The sequence below is a fragment of the Tachyglossus aculeatus genome, chromosome X1 (genome assembly GCF_015852505.1).
Source record: "Tachyglossus aculeatus isolate mTacAcu1 chromosome X1, mTacAcu1.pri, whole genome shotgun sequence".
Classification (NCBI taxonomy): Eukaryota; Metazoa; Chordata; class Mammalia; order Monotremata; family Tachyglossidae; genus Tachyglossus; species Tachyglossus aculeatus.
This window is the reverse complement of record NC_052101.1, coordinates 21,415,140-21,441,216: the sequence shown is the minus strand read 5'-3', so window position 1 is coordinate 21,441,216 and position 26,077 is coordinate 21,415,140. Positions and strand designations below refer to the sequence as shown.

Genomic DNA, 26,077 nt, shown 5'->3' with positions numbered 1-26,077 from the left:
CCATTTAAGTAACTGGAGTTTACAAGCAGTCAGAATGTGGAAGCGCACCAAGCTAGCTGATTACACTATGCACGGGGAATGTGGATAATTTTGGTCAGATGTCCCCAACGTACCTCCTTCCCTTCCCCACAGCATCTGTATATATGTATATATGTTTGTACGTATTTATTACTATATTTATTTATTTATTTTACTTGTACATATCTATTCTATTTATTTTATTAATATGTTTGGTTTTGTTCTTTGTCTCCCCCTTCTAGACTGTGAGCCTGCTGTTGGGTAGGGACCGTCTCTATATGTTGCCAACTTGTACTTCCCAAGCACTTACTACAGTGTTCTGCACACAGTAAGCGCTCAATAAATCATCATCATCGTCATCAATCGTATTTATCGAGCGCTTACTCTGTGCAGAGCACTGTACTAAGCGCTTGGGAAGTACAAATTGGCAACATATAGAGACAGTCCCTACCCAACGGTGGGCTCACAATACGATTGATTGATTGATTAGAACAGTGCCCTGCACATAGTAAGCGCATAATAAATGCCATCATTATAAGACAATATATAAAAGTACCTGATTGCTAAACTTCTTAATTTACTGAATCAAGAGGGAAGGGATGCATATTCTCTTCTTATTTTTCTCCCTTTGATATTTTTTTGGGAGACTTTTAAATGCGGGGGGATTCCAAACACCCGCAATAGGTAAAATTTAGAGTTACCCGACTAGACCCTCATTTCCTCTTCCCCTTCTGCATCGCCCTTGCGCTAGGATTTGAACCCTTTATTCACCCCACCCCATAATTCATTTTTTTATATTGATGTCTGTCTCTCCCGCTAGATTGGAAGCTCGTCGTACAGTCCCCCGCTCGCAGGAAGCAATTCATAAATACGATTGACTGTCTCCACTAACTGGTGAAGAACCCCAGGATTCAATATGAGTCCCTCCCTCAACAGCTGCAGGGAATTTTATTCCAAATAGCACCAAGAATGGCACTGCTAACGTGTCTCCCACCGCGGCGGACACCCCAGTCACGCACGCCGCTGCTCGGGTTGGCCGGGCGGTCCTCAGCTGCGTGACCTGCTGCTGCTTCTTTAAGCAGGGTGGCCTAATGGGTAGAGCAGCGTGGCTCAGTGGAAAGAGCCCGGGCTTTGGAGTCAGAGGTCATGGGTTCAAATCCCGGCTCCACCACTTAATCAATCAATCGTATTTATTGAGCGCTTACTGTGTGCAGAGCGCCGGACTAAGCGCTTGGGAAGTCCAAGTTGGCAACATATCGAGACGGTCCCTACCCAACAGCGGGCTCACAGTCTAGAAATACATTTATTCTTCTCCGGGGCTTAGTATGGTGCCCTGCTTATGGAAGGTGCTCAATAAATACTACCGAATGAATGCTGGAGCTAAAATACCTAAGCTCGGTAGGGGCAGGGAACGTCTGCTAATTCTGTAGTATGGTACTCTCCCAAGCGCTTAGACCAGTGCTCGACACGCAGCAAACGCTCAATAAATACCATTGATTGACTGATTGAAGGCCTTATATGAGAAGCAAAATGAGAAGCAGCGTGGCTCAGTGGAAAGAGCCCGGGCTTTGGAGTCAGAGGTCATGGGTTCAAATCCAGGCTCTGCCAATTGTCAGCTGGGTGACTTTGGGCAAGTCACTTCACTTCTCTGGGCCTCAGTTACCCCATCTGTAAAATGGGGATTAAGACTGTGAGCCCCACGTGGGACAACCTGATCACCTTGTAGCCCACCAGCGCTTAGAACAGTGCTTTGCACATAGTAAGCGCTTAACAAATACCATTATTATTATTAGTAGTAATAAGGGCTTAATAAATGCCATCATTATTATTATTAAAATTAAAATTACCTCTACAACAAAGATCTTGATGTCACAGCCATATAATTTCATCTCCTCTGGAAAATTCTGGAAGGAGTTCATGTACGGAACATGACCGTCTTCGACGAGCCTGCGTTTTAAAAAAGAATAAAGTGAGGCAAATCCCGGATTTGCCGGCGGGCTGGCAGTTGAGCCTCGGAACTGGGACTTGGCAGAGGGACGGACGGTGCGGCCGGTGGACTGCCCAGGCCCCCCTCGCGCTTCCTCGGCGCCGGTAGTCACATCCTCACCGGGGTCCGGTCGGTAGGCGGGAGGGACACAACTGCTCACTTCAGCCAAGCCGAACCGGGACTAGAACACAGGACTCGTGATTCCCAGAGCAGTGTCCACAGCAGGGCCACAAATCATGAATTCGCTTAGGTGACTACAAAGTCCGTCGTTGTGAAAATAACAATAATGATCGTGGCATTTGTTAAGCCCTTACTGTGTGCTAGGCACCGCGGTGAGTGCTGGGGAGATGCGAGCTAATCAGCTGGACACCTGGGGCCCACGGTCTTAATCCCCATTTTACAGATGAGGTAACTGTGGCCCAGCGAAGCGACTTGCCCAAGGTCACATGGCAGAAAGTTGGCAGAGCCGGGATTAGAAACCAGGTCCTTCTGACTCCCAAGCCCACGGTCTATCCGCTAGGCCATACTGCTTCTCTAAACCTGCAGTTGCAATTGCGAAGGATTTTAGCCGACGTTCACCACCTCGTACCCTCCCCAGCGCTTAGAACAGTGCTTTGCACACAGTAAGCGCTTAACAAATCCCAAAATTATTACTGACTCTATACCTGCAGCACTACCACAACCTGTTGGAAGAGACAGTGGGATTCGACGGAAGGCAGGTAACGTTCTTTAAGTACGATTTTCTTTCTTTCTATTTTAACTATTCCCTGAACTCAAACTGGCTCTCGTTCAACAGTAAATTTCTTTCAGGATTACAATTTTACAGTAGCTGCCGCAGCATTCGAGGATGCGTACGGTGCTGAGCGCTTAGTACAGTGCTCTGCACACAGTAAGCGCTCAATAAAGACGATTGAACGAATGAATGAATGTGTTGTCGGCCCGGCGGGAAACAGGGGGACGGTGGAGAGGAATGCCTACTTGCAGATTCGGAAATTTTTTCTTTACCGTTATCATTCGAGATTGAAAATATAAATAAATAAATAAATAAACAAATAAATAAATAAATAAATAAATAAATCTCTGCCCTTCACCTTACTTTATACTGGACTTCATCTAAAAATGAAACGCATCCCTCAGTGGAAGCTGTAATATCAGCCGAACCAACTGCAGCTTTCAAGAGGAAAATTTAGCAAACTAGGGCAAGGAGACATAAAAGGAAATGGGAAATATTCCAACATTCCCCCAAAGCGGGCCTGTCGTCCGATTCCTCTCTGGGGCATTCCAATATATCGCTTGGAAATCTGTTCATCCAACAAAAGTCTCTAGGGTTTGCTGGGGAAAAAAAAATGAAAGGATGACTGATCGCACAACTGGTTTTCCCAAATATTACTGTTTTAAAAGCTCATTTTGCACCAGACACGAAGATAACCTATGTTTTACTCTTTAACACAAAGTAGGACTACTAATAACCATGTACCCCATTTGAAGCCCAGCTGTTCATCTTTTCTCTGAGGAATTAATAATACTTAATAATAAGACAGCACTTAAATGGCACTTTTCATCTTCAAAGCACTTCATGCCCATTAGCTAATTTTCTCAACACCCTGATGAGGTAAGTATTATTACCTCTACTACATAAATAAAGAAACCAAGGCAGGGGAGATTAAGGGACTTGCCCGGAGGGTATCAAGTGTCAGAATTAAAATGAGAACTTAGCCCTTCCCCACCACCTTCCAATCCTCTGAAGATCAGCACGGCTGGTACTAGCTACCCCCTAATTAGTGCTGACAATCCTCAAAAACAAGTGTTTTACTTGGGATTGATTTTACCTTAAGAGATCGGAGAGGGTGATTGTTTCTCTCTGCCAAAGTAATGACATGTAGCAGAAAGCCAGTGTCATCGGAAGAGTCATCTTCACCATGGCCTTTCCCTTCCGACGTGAATAATAAATCCCATCAACCGATCCAGAACAGATAGATGCCGTTTCTTCAGTGGTTAAAAACACAAGAAAAAAAAAAATACGTAAGTTTTGTTCTGACCGATGAAAGGAGACGCACGACAGTCCATGTCGATGCTTTGTGGAAGAACTTGGTTAACGTTGTCCAAAATTGTCAGCATTGCTTCACCTACAGATAAAACAGTTCTAGAGATCACGAGCCTATTGTTGGGTAGGGACCGTTTCTATATGTTGCCAGCTTGTACTTCCCAAGCGCTTAGAACAGTGCTCTGCACACAGTAAGAGCTCAATAAAGACGATTGAATGAATGAATGAATACGATGCGATGGTGTCCCACCATAAACGACATATGGGCCTCAAACTTGTCTAAAGGCTTCTGGACTGTAAGCTCACTGTGGGCAGGGAATGTGTCTGTTGAATGTTATATTGTACTCTCCCATGCACTTAGTACAGTACAGTGCTCTGCACACAGTAAGCGCTCAATAAATACAATTGACAAGAACCTGCACGAAGGAAGTGATTACAGTGCTAGTGATTTGCCCAGTTTGCATTCTTTCATCCCTGCCTGTCATCATCATCATCATCATCAATCGTATTTATTGAGCGCTTACTATGTGCAGAGCACTGTACTAAGCGCTTGGGAAGTACAAATTGGCAACATATAGAGACAGTCCCTACCCAACAGTGGGCTCACAGTCTAAAAGGGGGAGACAGAGAACAAAACCAAACATACTAACAAAATAAAATAAATAGAATAGATATGTACAAATAAAATAAATAAATAAATAAATAGAGTAAAAAATATGTACAAACATATATACATATATACAGGTGCTGTGGGGAAGGGAAGGAGGTAAGATGGGGGGGATGGAGAGGGGGACGAGGGGGAGAGGAAGGAAGGGGCTCAGTCTGGGAAGGCCTCCTGGAGGAGGTGAGCTCTCAGCAGGGCCTTGAAGGGAGGAAGAGAGCTAGCTTGGCGGATGGGCAGAGGGATTGGGGGCATTCCAGGCCCGGGGGATGACGTGGGCCGGGGGTCGATGGCGGGACAGGCGACAAAGAGGTATGGTGAGGAGATTAGCGGCGGAGGAGCGGAGGGTGTGGGCTGGGCTGGAGAAGGAGAGAAGGGAGGTGAGGGAGGAGGGGGCGAGGTGATGGAGAGCCTTGAAGCCCAGGGTGAGGAGTTTCTGCCTGATGCGCAGATTGATTGGTAGCCACTGGAGATTTTTGAGGAGGGGAGTGATATGCCCAGAGCGTTTCTGGACAAAGATAATCCGGGCAGCAGCATGAAGTATGGATTGAAGTGGAGAGAGAAACGAGGATGGGAGATCAGAGAGAAGGCTGATGCGTGTTCTCGCCGGGGTGGTGAATGCTTACCACAGCGCTCTGCACCCAGTAAGCGCTTAATAAATACGACTGAATGAATGAACAAGCAAGTGGGCAGGGGGGTGCACCCCACTTCAAAGTGCGCTCGTGAATTTCATGTTCGATGCCCGTTTACGGCCCGTGGTCGCAGCGCAACGCTGATGCTATCGTGCGGCGTCGCAGACCAGCAGGCGGTGGCCAGCCTACCATCTCGCTAGTTGCTGCGTCTTCGCGGACCACATTAGTCAGTGGTTTTGAGGATCCCTGTTGGTGTGACGTGCCTTGCAGGACGCCTCAGATAGTTCTTCCTGAGGGCTAGTCAACGATTTAATAATGCTGCTCTCAAGAGTCTCACAGTAGTGTGGTGCAGAAATAGGATTACGGAACCTAGGAACCGTAAAAATAAGCCTTCCACGTCACTGGCGCCCTAGACATAGCTCCTCTGGGTCCAGTTTAGTGCTACACAATTTACAGTGAGGCAGTGGGTGATTTGGAAACGTTTCGGAGGACAACTGAAAATCAATCAATCGTATTTATTGAGTGCTTACTGTGTGCAGAGCACTGTACTAAGCACTTGGGAAGTACAAGCTGGCAACATATAGAGACGGTCCCTACCCAGCAGTGGGCTCACAGTCTAGAAGGGGGAGACAGAGAACAAAACCAAACATACTAACAAAATAGAATAAATAGAATAGATAGGTACAAGTAAAATAGAGTAATAAATATGTACAAACATATATACATATATACAGGTGCTGTGGGGAAGGGAAGGAGGTAAGATGGGGGGATGGAGAGGGGAACGAAGGGGAGAGGAAGGGAGGGGCTCAGTCTGGGAAGGCCTCCTGGAGGAGGTGAGCTCTCAGTAGGGCCTTGAAGGGCCTTGAAAAGACTATTGAGACCAAGAGAAAAGTCTTCAGGGAACAACAATTTTTTTCTTTGGCACGTAGAACACAAAGGGAAAACAATAACTTTTCAAATATATAAATAATTTTATACAATGGATGGTGACCCTCTTTTTTTCAATTTTCAGCGCAGACAAAACAATTAGTTTGAAGTATTCCCAAACTGATAAGTGTTAAACAATAAAAGGGTTAGGCGGTGGAATTTCCATCTTCGGGGTCAATTTAAAGGGGAGTAATCAAATCCATCAATCAATGGTATTTACTGAGTGCTTACTGTGTGCAGAGCACTAAGCACTTGGGAGCAGAGTTGGGAGAAACACTTTCTGCCCACAGTGAGCTTAAAGTCTAGAGGGGGAAGCAAATTTGTATCTGCCCGGTATGATTTAGGTGGGCTCTAGAATCAGGAGTGGGTTACTAGATCAATGAGAAAGTGCCAAGTTGTGCACCGAGTTATAATCCCAATTATAACTTCCCAACAATAGATTCAGGTTGGACACGGTTCAGAAAAGAGATCTTGGAATCCCAGCTGAGTGGTCTTTTAAATCAACAGTCATGTGTGGCAATAGCTAGAAAATATCCTAAAGCTGGTTATCAATCCATCGTGTCAGCTCGTTGTGGGCACGGAATGGGACAACCAACTCCCCTAAGCGCTTAGTACAATGCTCTGCACACAGTAAGCGCTCAATAAATACGATTGATGATAATGCTCTGCACATAGTATGCATTCAGTTAATACCACTGGTTGATTGATCGATGGTATTTATCGAGCACGTGTGGGCAGAGAATATACTAAGCACTTGATTGAGCAAGGAATACTAAAGACCGATTGACGGGAAAGTACAACAGGGTGAGATAACGCACGATCTCTGCCCTAGATCAATCAATCAATCAATCAATCGCATTTATTGAGCGCTTACTGTGTGCAGAGCACTGTACTAAGCGCTTGGGAAGTACAAGTTGGCAACATATAGAGATGGTCCCTACCCAACAGTGGGCTCACAGTCTAAAAGGGGGAGAGAACAAAACCAAACATACTAACAAAATAAAATAAATAGAATAGATATCTACAAGTAAAATAAATAAATAAATAGAGTAATAAATATGTACAAACATATATACATATATACAGGTATATACATATATACAGGTCATATATATAGAGTACCTTACAGTTGAGCAGGGAAGACACACAAAGTAATTTACAGATAAAAGAGAGGGGAAATGGGTGTGTAGATGAGTACGCACAAAAAGAGTAGATTATATAAATTGATCGACGGGTGGGAATAACTAAGTGATGCAGAAATGCTCAGTCTAGCCCTGAATACACCAACTGTGATAACTCAAATGAATGTATTCTATTATAAAACAAAATATTCCATACAAAATGGTACCTTCAACCAAAACTGCCCATTCCACTGCAACATTCTGCCTTGTTTCAGTCCATTTACTCTTTTTTCAAGCCTACAGATGAATTGAAAGTCTTGGTACTAGTAACAGTATTTACTAAGCCCTTACTGGGTTCAGAGCTCTGTACTAAGCGCTGGAGGGAATACACAGCTGAGAATTAGAATTGGTCATATGGATGGCTCTTGGCTAAAACAATGGTTTCATCGAATACACTACTGCTTATTTCATTTCTTTAAATTAAGGAAAACAAAACAATAAAAATCTGATAAATGGAGACACTGCAACAACGTAAAAGATCAATTACACATCTGAGGTATTTCATCTCTTTCTGGTCCAAAAAGTTCCAATATGACCTGCAGATGAACATTACGTACCTGTCTTCATTCGTATAAATAAGATGCTCCTCTCCTTTTAAAACGGTAGTAAGAAAAAGTCAACTTTCTACCACCACCCTCACAAGATCTGGCTGACACAGCCCTCCCCATCTTCAAGGCCCTCCATCAATCAGTCAATGGTGTTAATTGAGCTCTTACTGTGTGCGGAGAACTGTTCCAAGTGCTTGGGGGACTACAATATAACAGAGTCGGTAAACACCTTCCCCGAGCACACCGAGTTCAGGAAGCCTGCTCTAATCATTCTCAACACCCCAAACCGTAGCAATCCACAGCACTTGCATATTTAATCTATCCTTAGCACTTAATGAAGTGATCGTAGTAGAAATAATGATAGTATTTTTTAAGCACTTACTGTGTGCAGAGCACTCTATTACGTTCAGGGCAAGGATACGCAGTTGAGAGTAAGATATGGTCCCTGCCTTTCAGGAGGCTCACAGTCTTAAAACTAAAAGGGAGAGGCACTAAACTCCATAAAGACTGTAAGCTTATCCTCTAGACTGGATACTCGAAACATTTCTGCTAATTCGGGTGCATTGTACTCTCCCAAGAGCTTAGTACAGTGCTCTGCACATAGTAAACACTCAGTAAATACCACTGCTTGATAAAGACAAAAAAACAAAGATCTGTAGGAAACTGTGGCTAGAGAAGCAATTTATTTAATTATTCATTCCGTCAGTTCATCCCGCTATATTTACTGTAACTCTTCATGCTCCCATTACTTGTAAACAACTTTTACATTCAACTGTAAACTCCTTGAGGGCAGGGAATGTGTGGTTTCATCTCTTTCGTTCCTTCAGGGAACTCGTAACAGCGCTCTTCACTCGGTATACCAATAAGTACAGGCAGTCAGTCCTCTGATTTACAGCGCAATGGGCTCCTGAGAACCGCATCACACATTGAAATGTTTCAGGCGGAATGACTTTTCCTCTAGGAACAATAGCATAAATGGGATGTCGATTCTAAAGTTTGGATATTCCATTTTTTCCCAGAGTCCCGAGAATTGTATACGCAGTCGATTTAATGGGCCTCTCACCCGCATGCTTATCACGTAACCTCATGTGGTTCAGATGGAACACATGGTCTCTCCCACTTTGTGGCAAGGGACATGGATGACCTCTTCCTCCTCTTTTTTCCCCAAGCGTTTAGTACAGTGCTCTGTCCACAGGAAGTGCTCAATAAATACGATTGAATACATGAATCCTGATTCTCTTTGATGACCTCTTCCTCCTCTTTTTTCCCCAAGCACTTAGTAAGTGCTCTGTCCACAGGAAGCGCTCAATAAATACGATTGAATACATGAATCCCGATTCTCGTTGACTTCTCTGCTGCCATTGACCCCGGTGGATAACAATAATAATAATAATGGCATTTATTAAGCGTTTACTAAGTGCCAAGCACTGTTCTAAGCGCTGGGGAGGTTACAAGGTGATCAGGTTGTCCCACGGGGGGCTCACAGTCTTCATCCCCATTTTACAGATGAGGGAACTGAGGCCCAGAGGAGTGAAGTGACTTGCCCAAAGTCACACAGCTGACAAGTGGCGGAGCTGGGATTTGAACCCATGACCTCTGACTCCAAAGCCTGGGTTCTTTCCACTGAGACATGCTGCTTCTCTATCACTCTGTCCTCCTTGAAACACCCTTATACCTCCGTTTTTCTGACACTTTACTACCCGGTTCTCCTATTTCTCTGGCGGCACCTTCTCAGTTCTGCTCACTGGTTCATCTTCTGCCTCCCTTTGTCCACAAAACAACAACAACAACAACAACAACAACAACAACTCCTCCTCCTCCTCCTCCTTCCCCCCCGCCCCGAGACCCTGGTGTCACCCCTGACTCTTCACTGTCTGTCAACTCTTCAATCGACTGCCAATCCCGTTGGTTTTCCCTCCGTAACATCTTCCGTGTCTACCCCTTCCTCTAAATAGCTCCCACCCTGGAAAATATTCTAGTCTTATTGCGGCTGGTGCTGTCTACTAGTCATTCAATCGTATTTACTGAGCGCTTACTGTGTGCAGAGCACTGTACTAAGCGCTTGGGAAGTACAAGTTGGCAACATACAGAGACGGTCCCTACCCCACAGTGGGCTCACAGTCTATTAGTCTATTAGCCTCCTTGCTGGCCTCCCCACCTCCAGACTCTCATGGGTTCTAATCCCACCACTTAGCTGTGTGACTTTGGGCAAGTCACTTCTCTGTGCCTCAGTTACCTTACCTGTAAAATGGGGATGAAGCCTGTGAGCCCCCCACGGGACACCCTGATTACCTTGTATCTATCATCATCATCATCAATCGTATTTATTGAGCGCTTACTGTGTGCAGAGCACTGTACTAAGTGCTTGGGAAGTACAAGTTGGCAACATATAGAGACAGTCCCTACCCGACAGTGGGCTCACAGTCTAAAAGGGGGAGACAGAGAACAAAACCAAACATACTAACAAAATAGAATAGAAATGTACAAGTAAAATAAATAGAGTAACAAATATGTACAAACATATATACATATATACAGGTGCTGTGGGGAAGGGAAGGAGGTAAGATGGGGGGGATGGAGAGGGGGATAAATAAAATAAATAGAATAATAAATCTGTACCTATATACACAAGTGCTGTGGAGCGGGGAAGGGGGTAAAGCAAAGGGAGGGAGTCGCGGGAGGGGGAGCAGTGGAAAAGGGGGGCTCAGTCTGGGAAGGCCTCCGGGAGGAGGTGAGCTTGCCTATTCCCACCTGATTCTTCCTCCTTCTCCCAGACAGGGACCCCCACACAGGCATCCAACCCCTTTTCATCAGTTTCCCCTCCCCACGGCCACCCCACACCACCCCAACTCGCTCCCTTTTCTCTCCCCCCCCTCCCCGCCACACAGCACTTGTGTATATATGTATATATACACCTGTATGTATGTATATATGTTTGCACATATTTATTACTCTATTTATTTTACTTGTACGTATTTATTCTATTTATTTTATTTTGTTAATATGTTCTGTTTTGTTGTCTATCTTCCCCTTCTAGACTGTGAGCCCGCTGTTGGGCAGGGACCGTCTCCATATGTTGCCAACTTGGACTTCCCAAGCGCCTAGTACAGTGCTCTGTAGTACAGTACAGTACAGTATCTACCCGAGTGCTTACAAATGCTATTATTGTTATTATTATTATATATATTATTCACTGCTGCCTGAATAATTTTCTCAAAGCTTCACTCAGAACACGTCCTCTTCACTCCTCAAAATTTTCTACGGGCTTCCCAGGTCCCCAGGCTCTCCACCCCAACCTGCACATCTGCTCTATTCCCCCACTGGTCCCTGACTGGCTTCTCCTCCCTCCTCCCACACTATCTTTCTAACGGTAGCTTGCTTTTGACTCTACCACCTCCATTCTATTCTACTTATTTATTTTATTTTGTTAGTATGTTTGGTTTTGTTCTCTGTCTCCCCCTTTTAGACTGTGAGCCCACTGTTGGGTGGGGACTGTCTCCATATGTTGCCGATTTGTACTTCCCAAGCACTTAGTCCAGTGCTCTGCACATAGTAAGCGCTCAATAAATACGATTGATGATGGTGATGATTCCCTCGCTCATACTATTTCCCCAGCTTGGAGCTCCTTTCTTCCTCCTCAAATCTGATAGCCTTCAGCCCTTCCCTATATCCCGAGCCCTCCTGAAATCCCACTTCCTCCATCAAGCCTCCCCTGCTTGATTTCCAGCAACCCAAGTTGTATGGGAAAAGCGGTGTGGCTTAGAGAAAGAGCCCGGGCTTGGGGGGTCAGAGGTCGTGGGTTCTAATTCCGGCTCCGCCACTGGTCAGCTGTGTGATTTGGGGCAAGTCGCTTCACTTCTCTGTGCCTCAGTTCCCTCATCTGTAAAACGGGGATGAAGACTGTGAGCCCCACGTGGGACAACCTGATTACCTTGTATCTACTCCAGTGCTTAGATCAGTTAAGCAAATGCTTAACAAATACCATTATTATTATTATTATTATTAATCTCCCTAAAACCTCCTCTGTAACAATAATGATGGTATTTGTTAAGCTCTCTGTAACATTTTAGAGAAGCAGTGTGGCCTAGTAGAACGAGTCCAGGCCTGGGAACCAGAAGGTCATGGGTTCTAATCCCGGCTCTGCCACTTTGCTGTGTGACCTTGGGCAAGTCACTTCTCTGTGCCTCTCAGTTGCCTCATCTGCAAAATGGGGATTCAATGCCTGTTCACTCATTCAAACGTATTTATTGAGCACTTACTGCCTGCAGAGCACTGTACTGAGCGCTTGGAAGAGTACAACAATAAACACATTCCCCCAAATTTACAGTGTCGATGAGCTTATAGTCTACAGCCTGTTCACTCATTCAAACGTATTTATTGAGCACTTACTGCCTGCAGAGCACTGTACTGAGCACTTGGAAGAGTACAATACAACAATAAACAGACACATTCCCCCAAATTTACAGTCTTGATGAGCTTATAGTCTACAGCCTGTTCTCCTACTTAGGCTGAGCACCTCATGTGGGTCCTGATTATCTTGTACCTATCGCAGTGCTTAGTACAGTGTTTGGCACGTAGTAAGCGCTTTACACAAACCACATTACTTTTTTTCACTTTCAATCATATTTATTGAGCGCTTCCTGTGTGCAGAGCATACTACTACTAATATAAACCCTTCAGCCATCTCCAGCACTCAGGTGCTTATCTACCTTCACCCTCAGCACTAATGCATACATGTTTATTCAGCTGCACCTTCAACTATTTATTATGACTTCTCAATTGGAAAATATTTTCACGTCTGTCTCCCCCATTAGAATGTAAACACCTTATGGGCGCGGAACTTGTCGTTTCTTTATTTGGTATTTCTCAAGTGCTTAGTACAGTGCACCGTACCAGTGGCGGTGCCACAAAACCTACTTCCCCTTCTAGTCCATTGATGAATTTGTATTCAGCCCGATAGACTCCATTTCCTTAAGCGCCCAATAAATACAATTGACTGATTGATTGATTTCACTGGAAGTCACTGGAAGTGAAAGGGCCATGTTGCTCCTCCCTGGGGACTCTGTCTGGCAATTAGACAACCACTTCACTCCCTGCCTCTCCCATTCTTCCCCATGCCATCTTTAACCTTTCCACCCATTTTTCTCCCCCTAACGCGGCTTTTAAAATCATTTCCCCGTTTTTGTTGTGGGCAGGGAACGTGTCTTTCAACTCTGTTGTACTGTACTCTCCCGAGAGCTCAGTACGATGCCCTGCACGCAGTAAGTGCTCAATACGTACCACTGATTTAATTGATTCCCGGAACCTCCCTACTGCCATGCATGCCTCCGGACCTATCAATCGATGATATTTAGAACAGTGCGTTGCACGTAGTAAGTGCTTGATAAATGCCATTATTATTATTATTATTTATTGAGGGCATACCTCAAGCACTAAGCGCTTGGGAGAGTACAATATGACAGAGTTGCTAGATGTGTTTCCTGCATAAAGGGAATGTCTTAACTTCTGCATCTGCCTCCTTGTCTATTTTCCGGCCCCCCGTCTCGCCCCACTCCAGTCCGTTCTTCACTCTGCTGCACGGATCCATTTTCCAACGAAAACGTTCAGTTCAGGTCGTCCAACTCCTCAAGAACCTCCAGTGGTTGCCCATCCACCTCCGTGTCAAACAGAAACTCGTTACCATTGGCTTTAAAGCATTCATTCAGCTCACCCCACCCTACCTCTAATCTCACTGGTCTCCTATTGCAGTCCAATGCCAATTTACTCACGGTGCCCCCAATCTTGTCCACCTTGCTGCCGATTCCCTTCCCATGTCCTCCCCCCAGCCCGAAACTCCCTCTCCCTCTCCTTCCATATCCACCAAACGACCACTCTCTCCACCTTCAAAACATTATTTAGGTCACATCTCCTCCAAGAGGCCTTCCCTGATTAAGGCCTCTTTTCCTCAGCTCGCTGTCCCTTCTGCATCACCAATAAACTTGGATCTGTGACTCCGATAGTCGCCCCCACCAACCCCACGGCACTTATATATATCATATACTTATCATATATATATATATCATATATATTTATATGATAAATGACTTATTTATTCATATGAATGCCTGTCTCCCCCTCTAGACCGTAAGCTTTTTACGGCAGGGCGTTAGTCTGCTAATTCTGTTGTACTGAACTCTCCTAAGCTCTTAGTACAGTGCTCTGCACACAGTAAGCACTCTTTTAGACTGGGAGCCCACTGTTGGGTAGGGACTGTCTCTATATGTTGCCAATTTGTACTTCCCAAGCGCTTAGTACGGTGCTCTGCACACAGTAAGCGCTCAATAAATACGATCAATGATAAATACCACTGATTAGAAGCAGCGTGGCTCCGTGGAAAAGAGCCTGGGCTTTGGAGTCAGAGGTCATGGGTTCAAATCCCGGCTCCGCCAATTGTCAGCTGTGTGACTTCGGGCAAGTCACTTCACTTCTCTGGGCCTCAGTTCCCTCCTCATCTGTAAAATGGGGATGAAAACTGTGAGCCCCACGTGGGACAACCTGATCACCTTGTAACCTCCCCAGCGCTTAGAACGGTGCTTTGCACATAGTAAGCGCTTAATAAATGCCATCATTATTATTATTATTATTAATTGATCGACTGGGCTACTGTTGTAGAGACAAAAAGCCGTGTCTTGTACAGCTGAAACCAGATGGAGTTTTAGAAATGTTCGAAACGTCTTCATTTCCGGCCCACCCGCGAGCCGATTGATGGTGGAGTCGGGACCTTGGCAGAAACGCCTTCACCTACTGCATACACAACCCTAAGAAATATTTCACTGTGTTTCCTGTCTCTTTCTGAAACGGTTGCCAGTTTATCTTCAGAGATTAAAAGGCAGAAAACCATCAGGGCAGAAGGGACTATCAAATCTGTAACTTGTAGAACTTCCGGGCTTTTATGCCACCTGCTGTTTTAGAGGCAATGTAATCAGAGCAACTGAACATGCAGTTATATAATAATAATAATAATAATGATGGCATTTATTAAGCGCTTACTATGTGCAAAGCACCGCTCTAAGCGCTAGGTCCATGTAAACCAACTGCTTCCGAGGCATTTACCGTTAGCCCTATCCTAAAGTAACTATAGAAGACGCGTGGACTTGGGAGACAAATACATTACTTAGTAATGTATTACAGGAGAAGCAGCGTGGCTCAGTGGAAAGAGCCCGGGCTTTGGAGTCAAAGCTCACGGGTTCAAATCCCAGCTCCGCCAATTGTCAGCTGTGTGACTTTGGGCAAGTCACTTCACTTCTCCGTGCCTCAGTTACCTCGTCAGTAAAATGGGGGTGAAGACTGTGAGCCCCCCCGTGGGACAACCGGATTACTTTGTAACCTCCCCAGCGCTTAGAACAGTGCTTTGCACATAGTAAGCGCTTAATAAATGCCATCATTATTATTACTAAGTGCCTGCAATCGTCTTGCCATTTGAAATTAATCCAAATGGAGGCCTTGACGTGCGGGCTACGTTGCTCACTTTACTTCCAACGTTTAGACGAATCCTTTTTCTGGATCAAATCCACACGTCGGCTTGCTCCCGTTCACCTAGCCACCCCAAACTCATCCCCTTCGCTCCTCCCGAACAAATCTTCTGACTGAATTTTGCCCTCCACCACGCATCATATGCCTCACTCCCAAACTGGAATGCCAATTTACAGTCTTCCTTTCTTTCAAAGTTCTCTTAAAAATCACAAAGCTCCCTTCCAAAATCACCTCCCTTATAAGGTATTCCACGAGTAACATCCAACATTTCTTCTTTATGCCATCCCCCTCGGTCACTTTTTATTTTTAACGGTATCTGTTAAGCGCTTAGTAGGTGCCTGTCACTGTACTAAGCACGTAGCTACATGATAATCAGGTTGGACAAAGCCCATGTCCCATGGGGGCATCACAATCTTAACCCCCATTTTACAGTCGAGGTAACCGAGGCACAGAGAAGTGAGGTGACTTGCCCAAAGTCACACAGCAGGCTAGGGGCAGAGCCGGGATTAGAACCCAGGTCCTTCTGACTCTCAGGCCTGGGCCCTAGCCACTAAGCCACGATACTTCAGCTTTCATTTACCTTCCATTTACTATTTGTTTTGTTCAGTCTTTATATCGAATCTCTCTTGATTTTGGTATATTTATTCATTTATTTCTGTCTCCCTTTATCATCATCATCATCATCATTAATCGTATTTATTGAGCGCTTACTATGTGCAGAGCACTGTACTAAGCGCTTGGGAAGTACAAATTTGCAATATATAGAGACAGTCCCTACCCAACAGTGGGCTCACAGTCTAAAAGGGGAGACAGAGAACAAAACCAAACATACTAACAAAATAAAATAAATAGAATAGATATTACACTGTAAACGTCACACAATTATGTTCAAAAAAGACTACCGATACTAGTAAATGAAAGAGTTGACTGCCTTAGACAGTTTATACAGAACAGCCAGTTTGCTAGGACACAATAGTAGGTGTTTCTGAAAACCTCGTCAACACGGAAAAATGCTTCAGTGGGAAATAAGTAATAATACTAACAATGGCATTTCATTCATTCATTCATTCGATCGTAGTTATTGAGCGCTCACTGTGTGCACAGCACTGTACTAAGCGCTTGGGAAGTACAAGTTGGCAGCATATAGAGACGGTCCCTACCCAACAGCGGGCTCACAGTCTAGAAGGGGGGGACAGACAACAAAACTAAACATATTAACAGAATAAAATAAATAGAATACGTACAAGCAAAATAAATAGAGTAATAAATCTGTACAAACATATATACAGGTGCTGTGGGGAGGGGAAGGAGGTAAGGCGGGGGATGGGGAGGGGGAGAGGAAGGAGAGGGCTCATAATAATAATAATGATGGTATTTGTTAAGCGCTTACTATGTGCCAAGCACTGTTCTAAGCGCTGGGGGGATACAAGGTGATCAGGTTGTCCCTTGTAGGGCTCACAGTCTTAACCCCCATTTTACAGATGAGGGAACTGAGGCCCGGAGAAGTGAAGTGACTTGCCCAAAGTCACACAGCTGACAAGTGGCGGAGCTGGGATTTGAACCCATGACCTCTGACTCCAAAGCCCGGGCTCTTTCCACCGAGCCACGCTGCTTCTCTAGCATTACTATGGTCACACACTGTTTTAAGCGTTGGGGTGGAGACAAGTTAATCAGGTTGGACATAGTCCCTTGTCCCACACGGGGCTCACGCTCTTAATCCCCTTTTACAGATGAAGTAACTGAGGCGCAGAGAAGTGACTTGCCCGAGGTCCCACAGCAGAAAAGTGGCGGGGGCAGGATTAGAACCCAGGTCCTTCTGATTCCCGGGCCCGTGTTCTATCCACTAGGCCGGGCTGCTCCTCTGTGGAAGTGTATGCGGGGGTAGGGGGAGAATGGATGGGGCAATCGATCAATCAATCGTATTTATTGAGCGCTTACTGTGTGCAGAGCACTGTACTAAGCGCTTGGGAAGTACAAGTTGGCAACATATAGAGACAGTCCCTACCCAACAGTGGGCTCACAGTCTAAAAGGGGGGCAGCCTTTACTTGAGGGGATAGTGGTGAAGAAGCAGCGTGGCCCAGTGGAAAGAGCCCGGGCTTGGGAGTCAGAGGTCAAGGCTTCTAATCAATCAGTCGTATTTATTGAGTGCTTACTGTGTGCAGAACACTGCACTAAGCGCTTGGGAAGTCCAAGTAGGCAACATCTAGAGACGGTCCCTGCCCAAAAACGGGCTCACAGTCTAGAAGGGGGAGACAGACGACAAAATAAAACATGGAGACAGGTGTCTGGCACAGTTACCCCATCAACGGGGGGATTACATTCACTGGAAACTTGAAGGGGCTTTACAAAGTTAAAATAATAATAATAATGGCATTTATTAAGCGCTTACTATGTGCAAAGCACTGTTCTAAGCGCTGGGGGGGGGGTACAAGGTGATCAGGCTGTCCCACGGGGGGCTCACGGTCAATCCCCATTTTACAGATGAGGTAACTGAGGCTCAGAGAAGTTAAGTGACTTGCCCAAGGTCACACAGCAGGGGTGGCGGAGCCGGAATTCGAACCCATGACCTCTGACGTCTGGCTGACTTAAAAGGAGCTTTTAAGGCCCCAAACCCAATTCCGCTTTGCCACCCATAACGACCTCAACAGATCTCAAGCGCTTAGTCCAGTGCTCTGCACACAGTAAGCGCTCAATAAATACGATTGATGATGATGATGATCTCGGACCTAAGCTGCTGGGAACGCGAGCTTTTTGGCACAGAATGGGTTCCTCCTCAAGTCCCCCCGCAAGGTATCTGACCGGGCAATGAGCCAGCCCAGACCTTGGGCAAGTCACTTAACTTCTCTGAGCCTCAGTCACCTCATCTGTCAAATGGGGATTAAGACCGTGAGCCCCACATGAGACAACCTTGAGACAATCAGCGCTTAGAACAGTGCTTTGCACATAGTAAGCACTTAATAAATGCCATTATTATTATTACAACCTGATCACCTTGTATCCCCCCAGCGCTTAGAACAGTGCTTTGCACATAGTAAGCGCTTAACAAATGCTATCATTATTATTATAAGTGGTTAAGTAAACGCTTAATAAATATGAATGATTCATTGATTGCAGGGAAACAGCATGGTACGGTGGATATGTGTGGCCCTGGGCACGTCACTTCTCTGGGCCTCAGTTACCCTATCTGCAAAATTCATCATCATCATCATCATCATCATCATTCGTATTTATTGAGCGCTTACTGTGTGCAGAGCACTGTCCTAAGCGCTTGGGAAGTGCAAGTTGGCAACATACAGAGACGGTTCTGGGGATTAAGACTGTGAGCCTCATGTGGGACCGGGGACTGTGTCCAATCCGATTGGCTTGTATCCACCCCAGTGCCTAGTACAGTGCTCTGCACACAGTAAGCGCCCAATAAATACGATTGATTAATTAGAACAGTGCTTTGCACATAGTAAGCACTTAATAAATGCTATCATTATTATTATTATTATTAATTCTGTTTATTTATATCAATGCTATTGATGCCCATTTGCTTGTTTTGATGTCTCTGTCCCTCCCCTTCTAGACTGTAAGCCCACTGTGGGCAGGGATTGTCTCTCTTTATTGCCGAACTGTACTTTCCAAGCGCTTAGTATAGGGCTCTGCACACAGTAAGCGCTCGATAAACACGATTGACTGAATTATTACTATGAATCAGTCGGTGTGGCCCCAAAGCCTGGCTCAGGCGTCCCGACCATTTCCACGGCGCCGGAGTCTGGAGCTCCCGGGATCACACGGCTGTGGCGGGAGTGACAGGCGACCGCTTTGGGCCTGGTGCCATCAGCCAACCGATCTGGTCCCTGGCCCATTTATAAAAAAACCCAAAGGCGTCTAATTACTTAAAGGGTCTGGCATGAGTGATGGTGGTTGCGACACGGCGGCCCTCTCCTTCTCAGGCGCTCGCTCTCTGGTCCCGCCCTCCCTTCTACTCCCCGCCACCATGGTTCGGTTCGCGGCCCACCGCGACGAGAAGGGCCCTGAGGCTTCGGGTGACGCGCTTGCCCGCGGGGTCTGACAACCGATTCCCCACCGTGGCATGTGGCGGCTCTGTTCCCCTTCCCCTCCATCGCGTTTAACCCGATTCTGTAAGGAAACCCGTGTTAGCACAGAAATGGTTGTACATGGACTCCTTATATTCATTAGCATTCATTCATTCATTCATATTTATTCATCATCATCATCAATCGTATTTATTGAGCGCTTACTGTGTGCAGAGCACTGTACTGGGCGCTTGGGAAGTACAAGTTGGCAACACATAGAGACGCTCCACAAAATGGTTGTGGAAATGGAGGCGGCCCCGGCTGAGATGTCCGGTCCTGGGTCATCAACATCATCATCATCAATCGTATTTATTGAGCGCTTACTATGTGCAGAGCACTGGACTAAGCGCTTGGGGAGTACAAATTGGCAACACATAGAGACAGTCCCTACCCAACAGTGGGCTCACAGTCTAAAAGGGGGAGACGGAACAAAACCAAACGTACTAACAAAATAAAATAAATAGAATAGACATGTACAAGTAAAATAGAGTAATAAATATGTACAAACATATATACATATATACAGGTGCTGTGGGGAAGGGAAGGAGGTAAGATGGTGGGGATGGAGAGGGGGACGAGGGGGAGAGGAAGGAAGGGGCTCAGTGTGGGAAGGCCTCCTGGAGGAGGTGAGCTCTCAGCAGGGCCTTGAAGGGAGGAAGAGAGCTAGCTTGGCGGATGGGCAGAGGGCCATCGCTTCTCTCCTAATCAGTCAATCAAAAGCATTTATTGAGCACTTGCTACGTGCGGGGCACTGTACTAAGCACTTGGGAGAGAACAACACATCTGAATTAGCAGACGTGACGATAAAGTCACCTGTTCGCCTCCTTCCCAACTCTCCTCCTCCTCCTCCTCTTTCACTCTCTACTGGGCTCGTCGAAAATTTTATCTTCTTTTTATCCAGTTCAGTTAGGTCACAGGTATCACTAAATCTCCCCATGATAATACAACCGACCTACATTTCTACTGAAATGATTCTATCCCTGTTCCCCTGTTGGACATTTTACAGCCAGCAGAACTACATGGGTCGCATTTCCCATTTCCGCCCCGGTAGTAATTGGACTAGAAATTGTTGAGTTAGGAACTTGATACACAATATAATTACCCAAGAATCTGCGCTCACCAAAAACCTTTTCAACCATTTGGCAGGATTATTTTCACTTTCACACAACTTTTAGGCAGTGCTGTTTTTAATAACGTTGAGAGAGCCCTGGATGGTTATGTGAAAAGTAGAGAAAATCGGGCTTTTTTGCCTTCTCCTCATAGCAAGAGCCTCAGACAATAGGGGCCGTACCTTATCTGAGGGGCTTCGAGAAAGGAAAATGGAATATCACGCAGGTGTGATCTGGGGGGAAATTGTGGCAGGGAAGTCGGAGAGTGGGAGGAGTGCGGTGGGGTGAGTGGAAAAGCGTCATTTACCCAGCTAGCCTCTCTCCCAGCGATTCCCATCTTATATCTCTTCCATTCTCCCAGGGTGTTAGATCCTAATGCGGTAGAAGAGAGCCACAACTCAAGGGAATAAACCCCATCACTGTGGCACTGATCTTCTCCTCATCATAATAATAATAATGACGACGGCACGTATTAAGCGCTTACTGCGTGCAAAGGTGTGCAGAGCTAATATTAATAATGACTGTGGCATTTGTTAAGCGCTTACTATGTGTGAGGGACCGTTCTAAGCGCTGGGGTGGATCCAAATAAATCAAGTTAGACACAGCCTCTGTCCTCCATGGAGCTCACAGTCTCAATCCCCATTTTACAGATGGGATAACTGAAGCTCAGAGGAGTGAAGTGACTTGCCCAAGGTCACACAGCAAACAATGGATTAGAACCCATGACCTTCTTACTCTCAGGCCAGGGCTCTATCCACTAAGCTAAGCGAAAGAAGCACACAGGCAGCGCTCAATAAATACGGCTGAAAGAACACAAGGACTAGGACCAGTTGGGTCAAATTCTGCTACACACTCAGTCCAATCAATGGTATTTACTGAGCGCTTACTGTGTTCCCTGCCTACAGTGGGCTTGCAATTTCGAGGGGGAGACCGACTTGGATGAACAAGTGATTTAGAGTACCCAATTTAAAGATATGGGCGTAAATACTGTGGGATCCCAGGCCACGGATGTAAAACCCCGGCTGACGTGGCCTGAATCCACCGTGAAACACAGCCATAGTCCAGAAATTCAAATTGCGTGCCGGATCCCCGAGGGGGTGGTCTGAGGCGGAGGAGGGGGATCTAATCCAATCACTAAAGCAAGCGCAGGGCCCAAGGCTGCAAACGACACCAGATGGAAGAAAAACGGCTGGAATGAGAGCAACAGACGCCGGACGGAATCACAAGTGTCTGCCCGTTTTTATCAATTCCTTTGGAGGACTCCTCGAGGGTTGGAATTAAATTTAGTCCATGACTCCCAACTCCACACAGCAAATTCACCCATTCCACTCAGCATTTTCAAAGGCTCGTCTGAACCGTGATGGGCAGAATCGTTTTCCTTTTCTCCTACCTGCTATCGCGGTCGTTTCGTTGGAAAGAAACTGACTGATGCTGACTTCAGGGGGGATTTCCGATTCACTTCTGGAGGAAAGAAGGGAAGGTTCGCTAAACAGTTCGGGTTCGCTGTCCCAGTCTGAGAACCCTTCACTGTCAGATACCTAGGTTTGAAAACAAAAACAAAAAACCAAAACCACGGTCAAGCATTAACGAAGAGTATGAACAGTAATTCCTTCGACTATTAAACCTGTATATATGTATATATGTTTGTACATATTTATTACTCTATTTATTGATTTATTTATTTTACTTGTACCTATCTATTCTATTTATTTTATTTTGTTAGTATGTTTGGTTTTGTTCTCTGTCTCCCCCTTCTAGACTGTGAGCCCACTGTTGGGTAGGGACTGTCTCTACATGTTGCCAGCTTGTACTTCCCAAGCGTTTAGTACAGTGCTCTGCACACAGTAAGCGCTCAATAAATACGATTGACTGATTGATTGATTAAAGGAGTTCGCCTCATTGATTGGAATGAGCGTGTAGCAGAATTTGACCCAATTGGTCCTAGTCCCTGTGTTCATTTGTTCGCGTTCCAAATGAGTGTACTCCAAAAAACTTTAAGGAACTCATTTTCAAATACTAACACTTGTCTGTTCTTTTTGGGTTAGTATTAAGTTGGACAGGTGAAAAAACCTGATTGTCACCTGGGTTATTCTTTTATTCTTCCTAATTCGAAGTTATTTTTCTTTTTTGTAAACAAAAAATTGTCTTGGTGTGTGTATGTGTGTGTGTGTGTACATATACACCCTCACACTCCCAGATACACACACGCATTCACGTGTTCACCATAGGTCTTGGGAGAGGGGGAGGGAGAAGCGGGAATACAGGAGCTAAAGCAGAGCAAGGGAAAGCATGAAATCCCACCTCCTCCACTTGCCTGCTGTGTGACCCCGGGCAAGTCACTCAACTTTTCTGTGCCTCGATTTCCTCATCTGTAAAATGGGGACTCAATACCCGCTCTCCCGACTTCCTAGACTGCAAGCCCCTTGTAAGACAGGGACTGTTCCCAATATGACGATCCGGTATCTAACCCACCCCTTGCTACAATTCTTCACACAGAGTTCAAAGTTTAGCAAATAACACCATTATTATCATTAAGGCTTCTAGACTGTGGGCAGGGAACGTGTCTATCGACTCTGCTTTACTGTACTCTCCCAAGAGCTTAGTACAGTGCTCGGCACACAGTAAGTGCTCAATAAATACCATGGATCCCGGCTCCGCCACGTGTCTGCTGTGCGACCTTGGGCAAGTCACTTAACTTCTCTGAGCCTCAGTTCCCTCATCTGTAAAATGGGGATTAAGACTGTGAGCCCCACGTGGGACAACTTGATCACCCTGTATCCCCCCATTGCTTAGAACAGTGCTTTGCACATAGTAAGTGCTTAATAAATGCCATCATTATTATTATTATTGAGCCCCACTTTAGTCCCAGTGGGGCTAAGCAGCGATTCCACTGAGGCTCTCACAAGAGTCAACAAAGTAGGGGGGCTTCGAGGCACCATAAATGCATTTTACAAACACCCTAATTCACAAGTAAAAACAGTTGACAGAACTCCTCTTCTGCCTGCCTTTCCTGGCACACACACACACACAGTCTGGCTATTCTCTCTCTGAAATACCCTCATGTCTACATGAAATAAAATTTAAAAAAGAGAAAGAGCGGAGGCAACTAATGTATAGCACAGGTCCCCAACTCTCTTTTTGGCTACCGAACTGTGAAAATGATCACTTAAAAAGTCCGACTAGACAATCAATTTTTAATTCCGAGATTTGTAAGTTGGACTCCTAAGGATAGTGTCTGAGACTCTGCAGCACGGCTGTTAAAGGCCTTTTTTACATCCTGCGGGGAGGTGAGATCGACATTATGAAACAACAAATGGGGATGTCTCTTGCGGTTTGAGCTATACGCATTTTAGATTTGATTGTCGGTTAGGGACCGTCTCTATATGTTGCCGACTTGTACTTCCCAAGCGCTTAGTACAGTGCTCCGTACACAGTAAGCACTCAATAAATATGATTGAATGAATAAAATGGTAGTGGAAGCAGAGTGGGGATGGAATTTGAAAGCCCCCTTCCAAACACAGAATAACGGTGGGGATGCTCTTTGCTGAAAAGGAGAATGGAGATGGGAGAAACTCCAGGAGACTATAGTAGAGAAATTGCCAAAATAATCATTCAGTGAGAATCAATCAATCAATCAATCAATCGTATTTATTGAGCGCTTACTATGTGCAGAGCACTGTACTAAGCGCTTGGGAAGTACATATTGGCAACATATAGAGACAGTCCCTACCCAACAGTGGGCTCACAGTCTAAAAGGGGGAGACAGAGAACAGAACCAAACATACCAACAAAATAAAATAAATAGGATAGAAATGTACAAGTAAAATAAATAAATAAATAAATAGAGTAATAAATATGTACAACCATATATACATATATACAGGTGCTGTGGGGAAGGGAAGGAGGTAAGATGGGGGATGGAGAGGGGGACGAGGGGGAGAGGAAGGAAGGGGCTCAGTCTGGGAAGGCCTCCTGGAGGAGGTGAGCTCTCAGCAGGGCCTTGAAGGGAGGAAGAGAGCTAGCTTGGCGGATGGGCAGAGGGACTGGGGGCATTCCAGGCCCGGGGGATGACGTGGGCCGGGGGTCGATGGCGGGACAGGCGAGAACGAGGTACGGTGAGGAGATTAGCGGTGGAGGAGCGGAGGTTGCGGGCTGGGCAGTAGAAGGAGAGAAGGGAGGTGAGGTAGGAGGGGGCAAGGGGATGGACAGCCTGGAAGCCCAGGGTGAGGAGTTTCTGCCTGATGCGCAGATTGATTGGTAGCCACTGGAGATTTTTGAGGAGGGGAGTAATATGCCCAGAGCGTTTCTGGACAAAGATAATCCGGGCAGCGGCATGAAGTATGGATTGAAGTGGGGAGAGACACGAGGATGGGAGATCAGAGAGAAGGCTGGTGCAGTAGTCCAGACGGGATAGGATGAGAGCTTGAATGAGCAGGGTAGCAGTTGGGATGGAGAGGAAAGGGCGGATCTTGGCAATGTTGTGGAGCTGAGACTGGCAGGTTTTGGTGACGGCTTGGATGTGAGGGGTGAATGAGAGAGCGGAGTCGAGGATGACACCAAGGTTGCGGGCTTGTGAGACGGGAAGGATGGTAGTGCCGTCAACAGAGATGGGAAAGTCAGGGAGAGGGCAAGGTTTGGGAGGGAAGACAAGGAGCTCAGTCTTCGACATGTTGAGCTTTAGGTGGCGGGTGGACATCCAGATGGAGATGTCCTGAAGGCAGGAGGAGATGCGAGCCTGGAGGGAGGGGGAGAGAGCAGGGGCAGAGATGTAGATCTGGGTGTCATCAGCGTAGAGATGATAGTTGAAGCCGTGGGAGTGAATGAGGTCACCAAGGGAGTGAGTGTAGATTGAGAACAGAAGGGGACCAAGCACTGAACCTTGGGGAACCCCCACAGTAAGGGGATGGGAGGGGGAGGAGGAGCCTGCAAAAGAGACTGAGAAAGAACGACCGGAGAGATAAGAGGAGAACCAGGAGAGGACGGAGTCTGTGAAGCCAAGGTCAGATAGCGTGTTGAGGAGAAGGGGGTGGTCCACAGTGTGGACTGTGTGGAGAAATACTGACGACTGACCTTGAGCAAGAAGATTTTTACATACAAAATCGTAAAGAAACAGTGACATCAGGTCCACTGAAGAGGATTTACATAAGGAGAAACCGAGAAATGTTTTCAAATGTGAACAAGTGAAACTTGGGCAGTAAACAGAAAAGCATGGCCTGTCTTTTTCTTTGAAACAAACCAATCGCAAAATGCAACTTCCTGATAATGGTAGGCATTTTGGGGGTGTTAACTCTTTCAGACCCGCAGGGGACCACTTAATACGCTATTGTAGCAATGGTTCTAAAGGTCAAGTGGTCCAAAAGAGTAAAGGTTCAAGA

The 26,077-nt window shown here is 45.8% G+C and overlaps 1 protein-coding gene across 1 annotated transcript in view; it reads right to left on the bottom strand.

Moving 5' to 3' along the window:
- The window catches only part of TAF1B (TATA-box binding protein associated factor, RNA polymerase I subunit B), a 98,892-nt gene that overhangs the window by 60,114 nt on the left and 12,701 nt on the right, over positions 1-26,077 (bottom strand). Inside the window, exons 6-8 of the mRNA XM_038772829.1 lie at positions 22,093-22,240; positions 3,835-3,991; positions 1,866-1,965 (exon numbers count right to left, since the gene is read on the bottom strand). Of these exons, the coding sequence (XP_038628757.1) occupies positions 1,866-1,965; positions 3,835-3,991; positions 22,093-22,240 (405 nt within the window). The remainder of the gene's footprint in view (positions 1-1,865; positions 1,966-3,834; positions 3,992-22,092; positions 22,241-26,077) is intronic.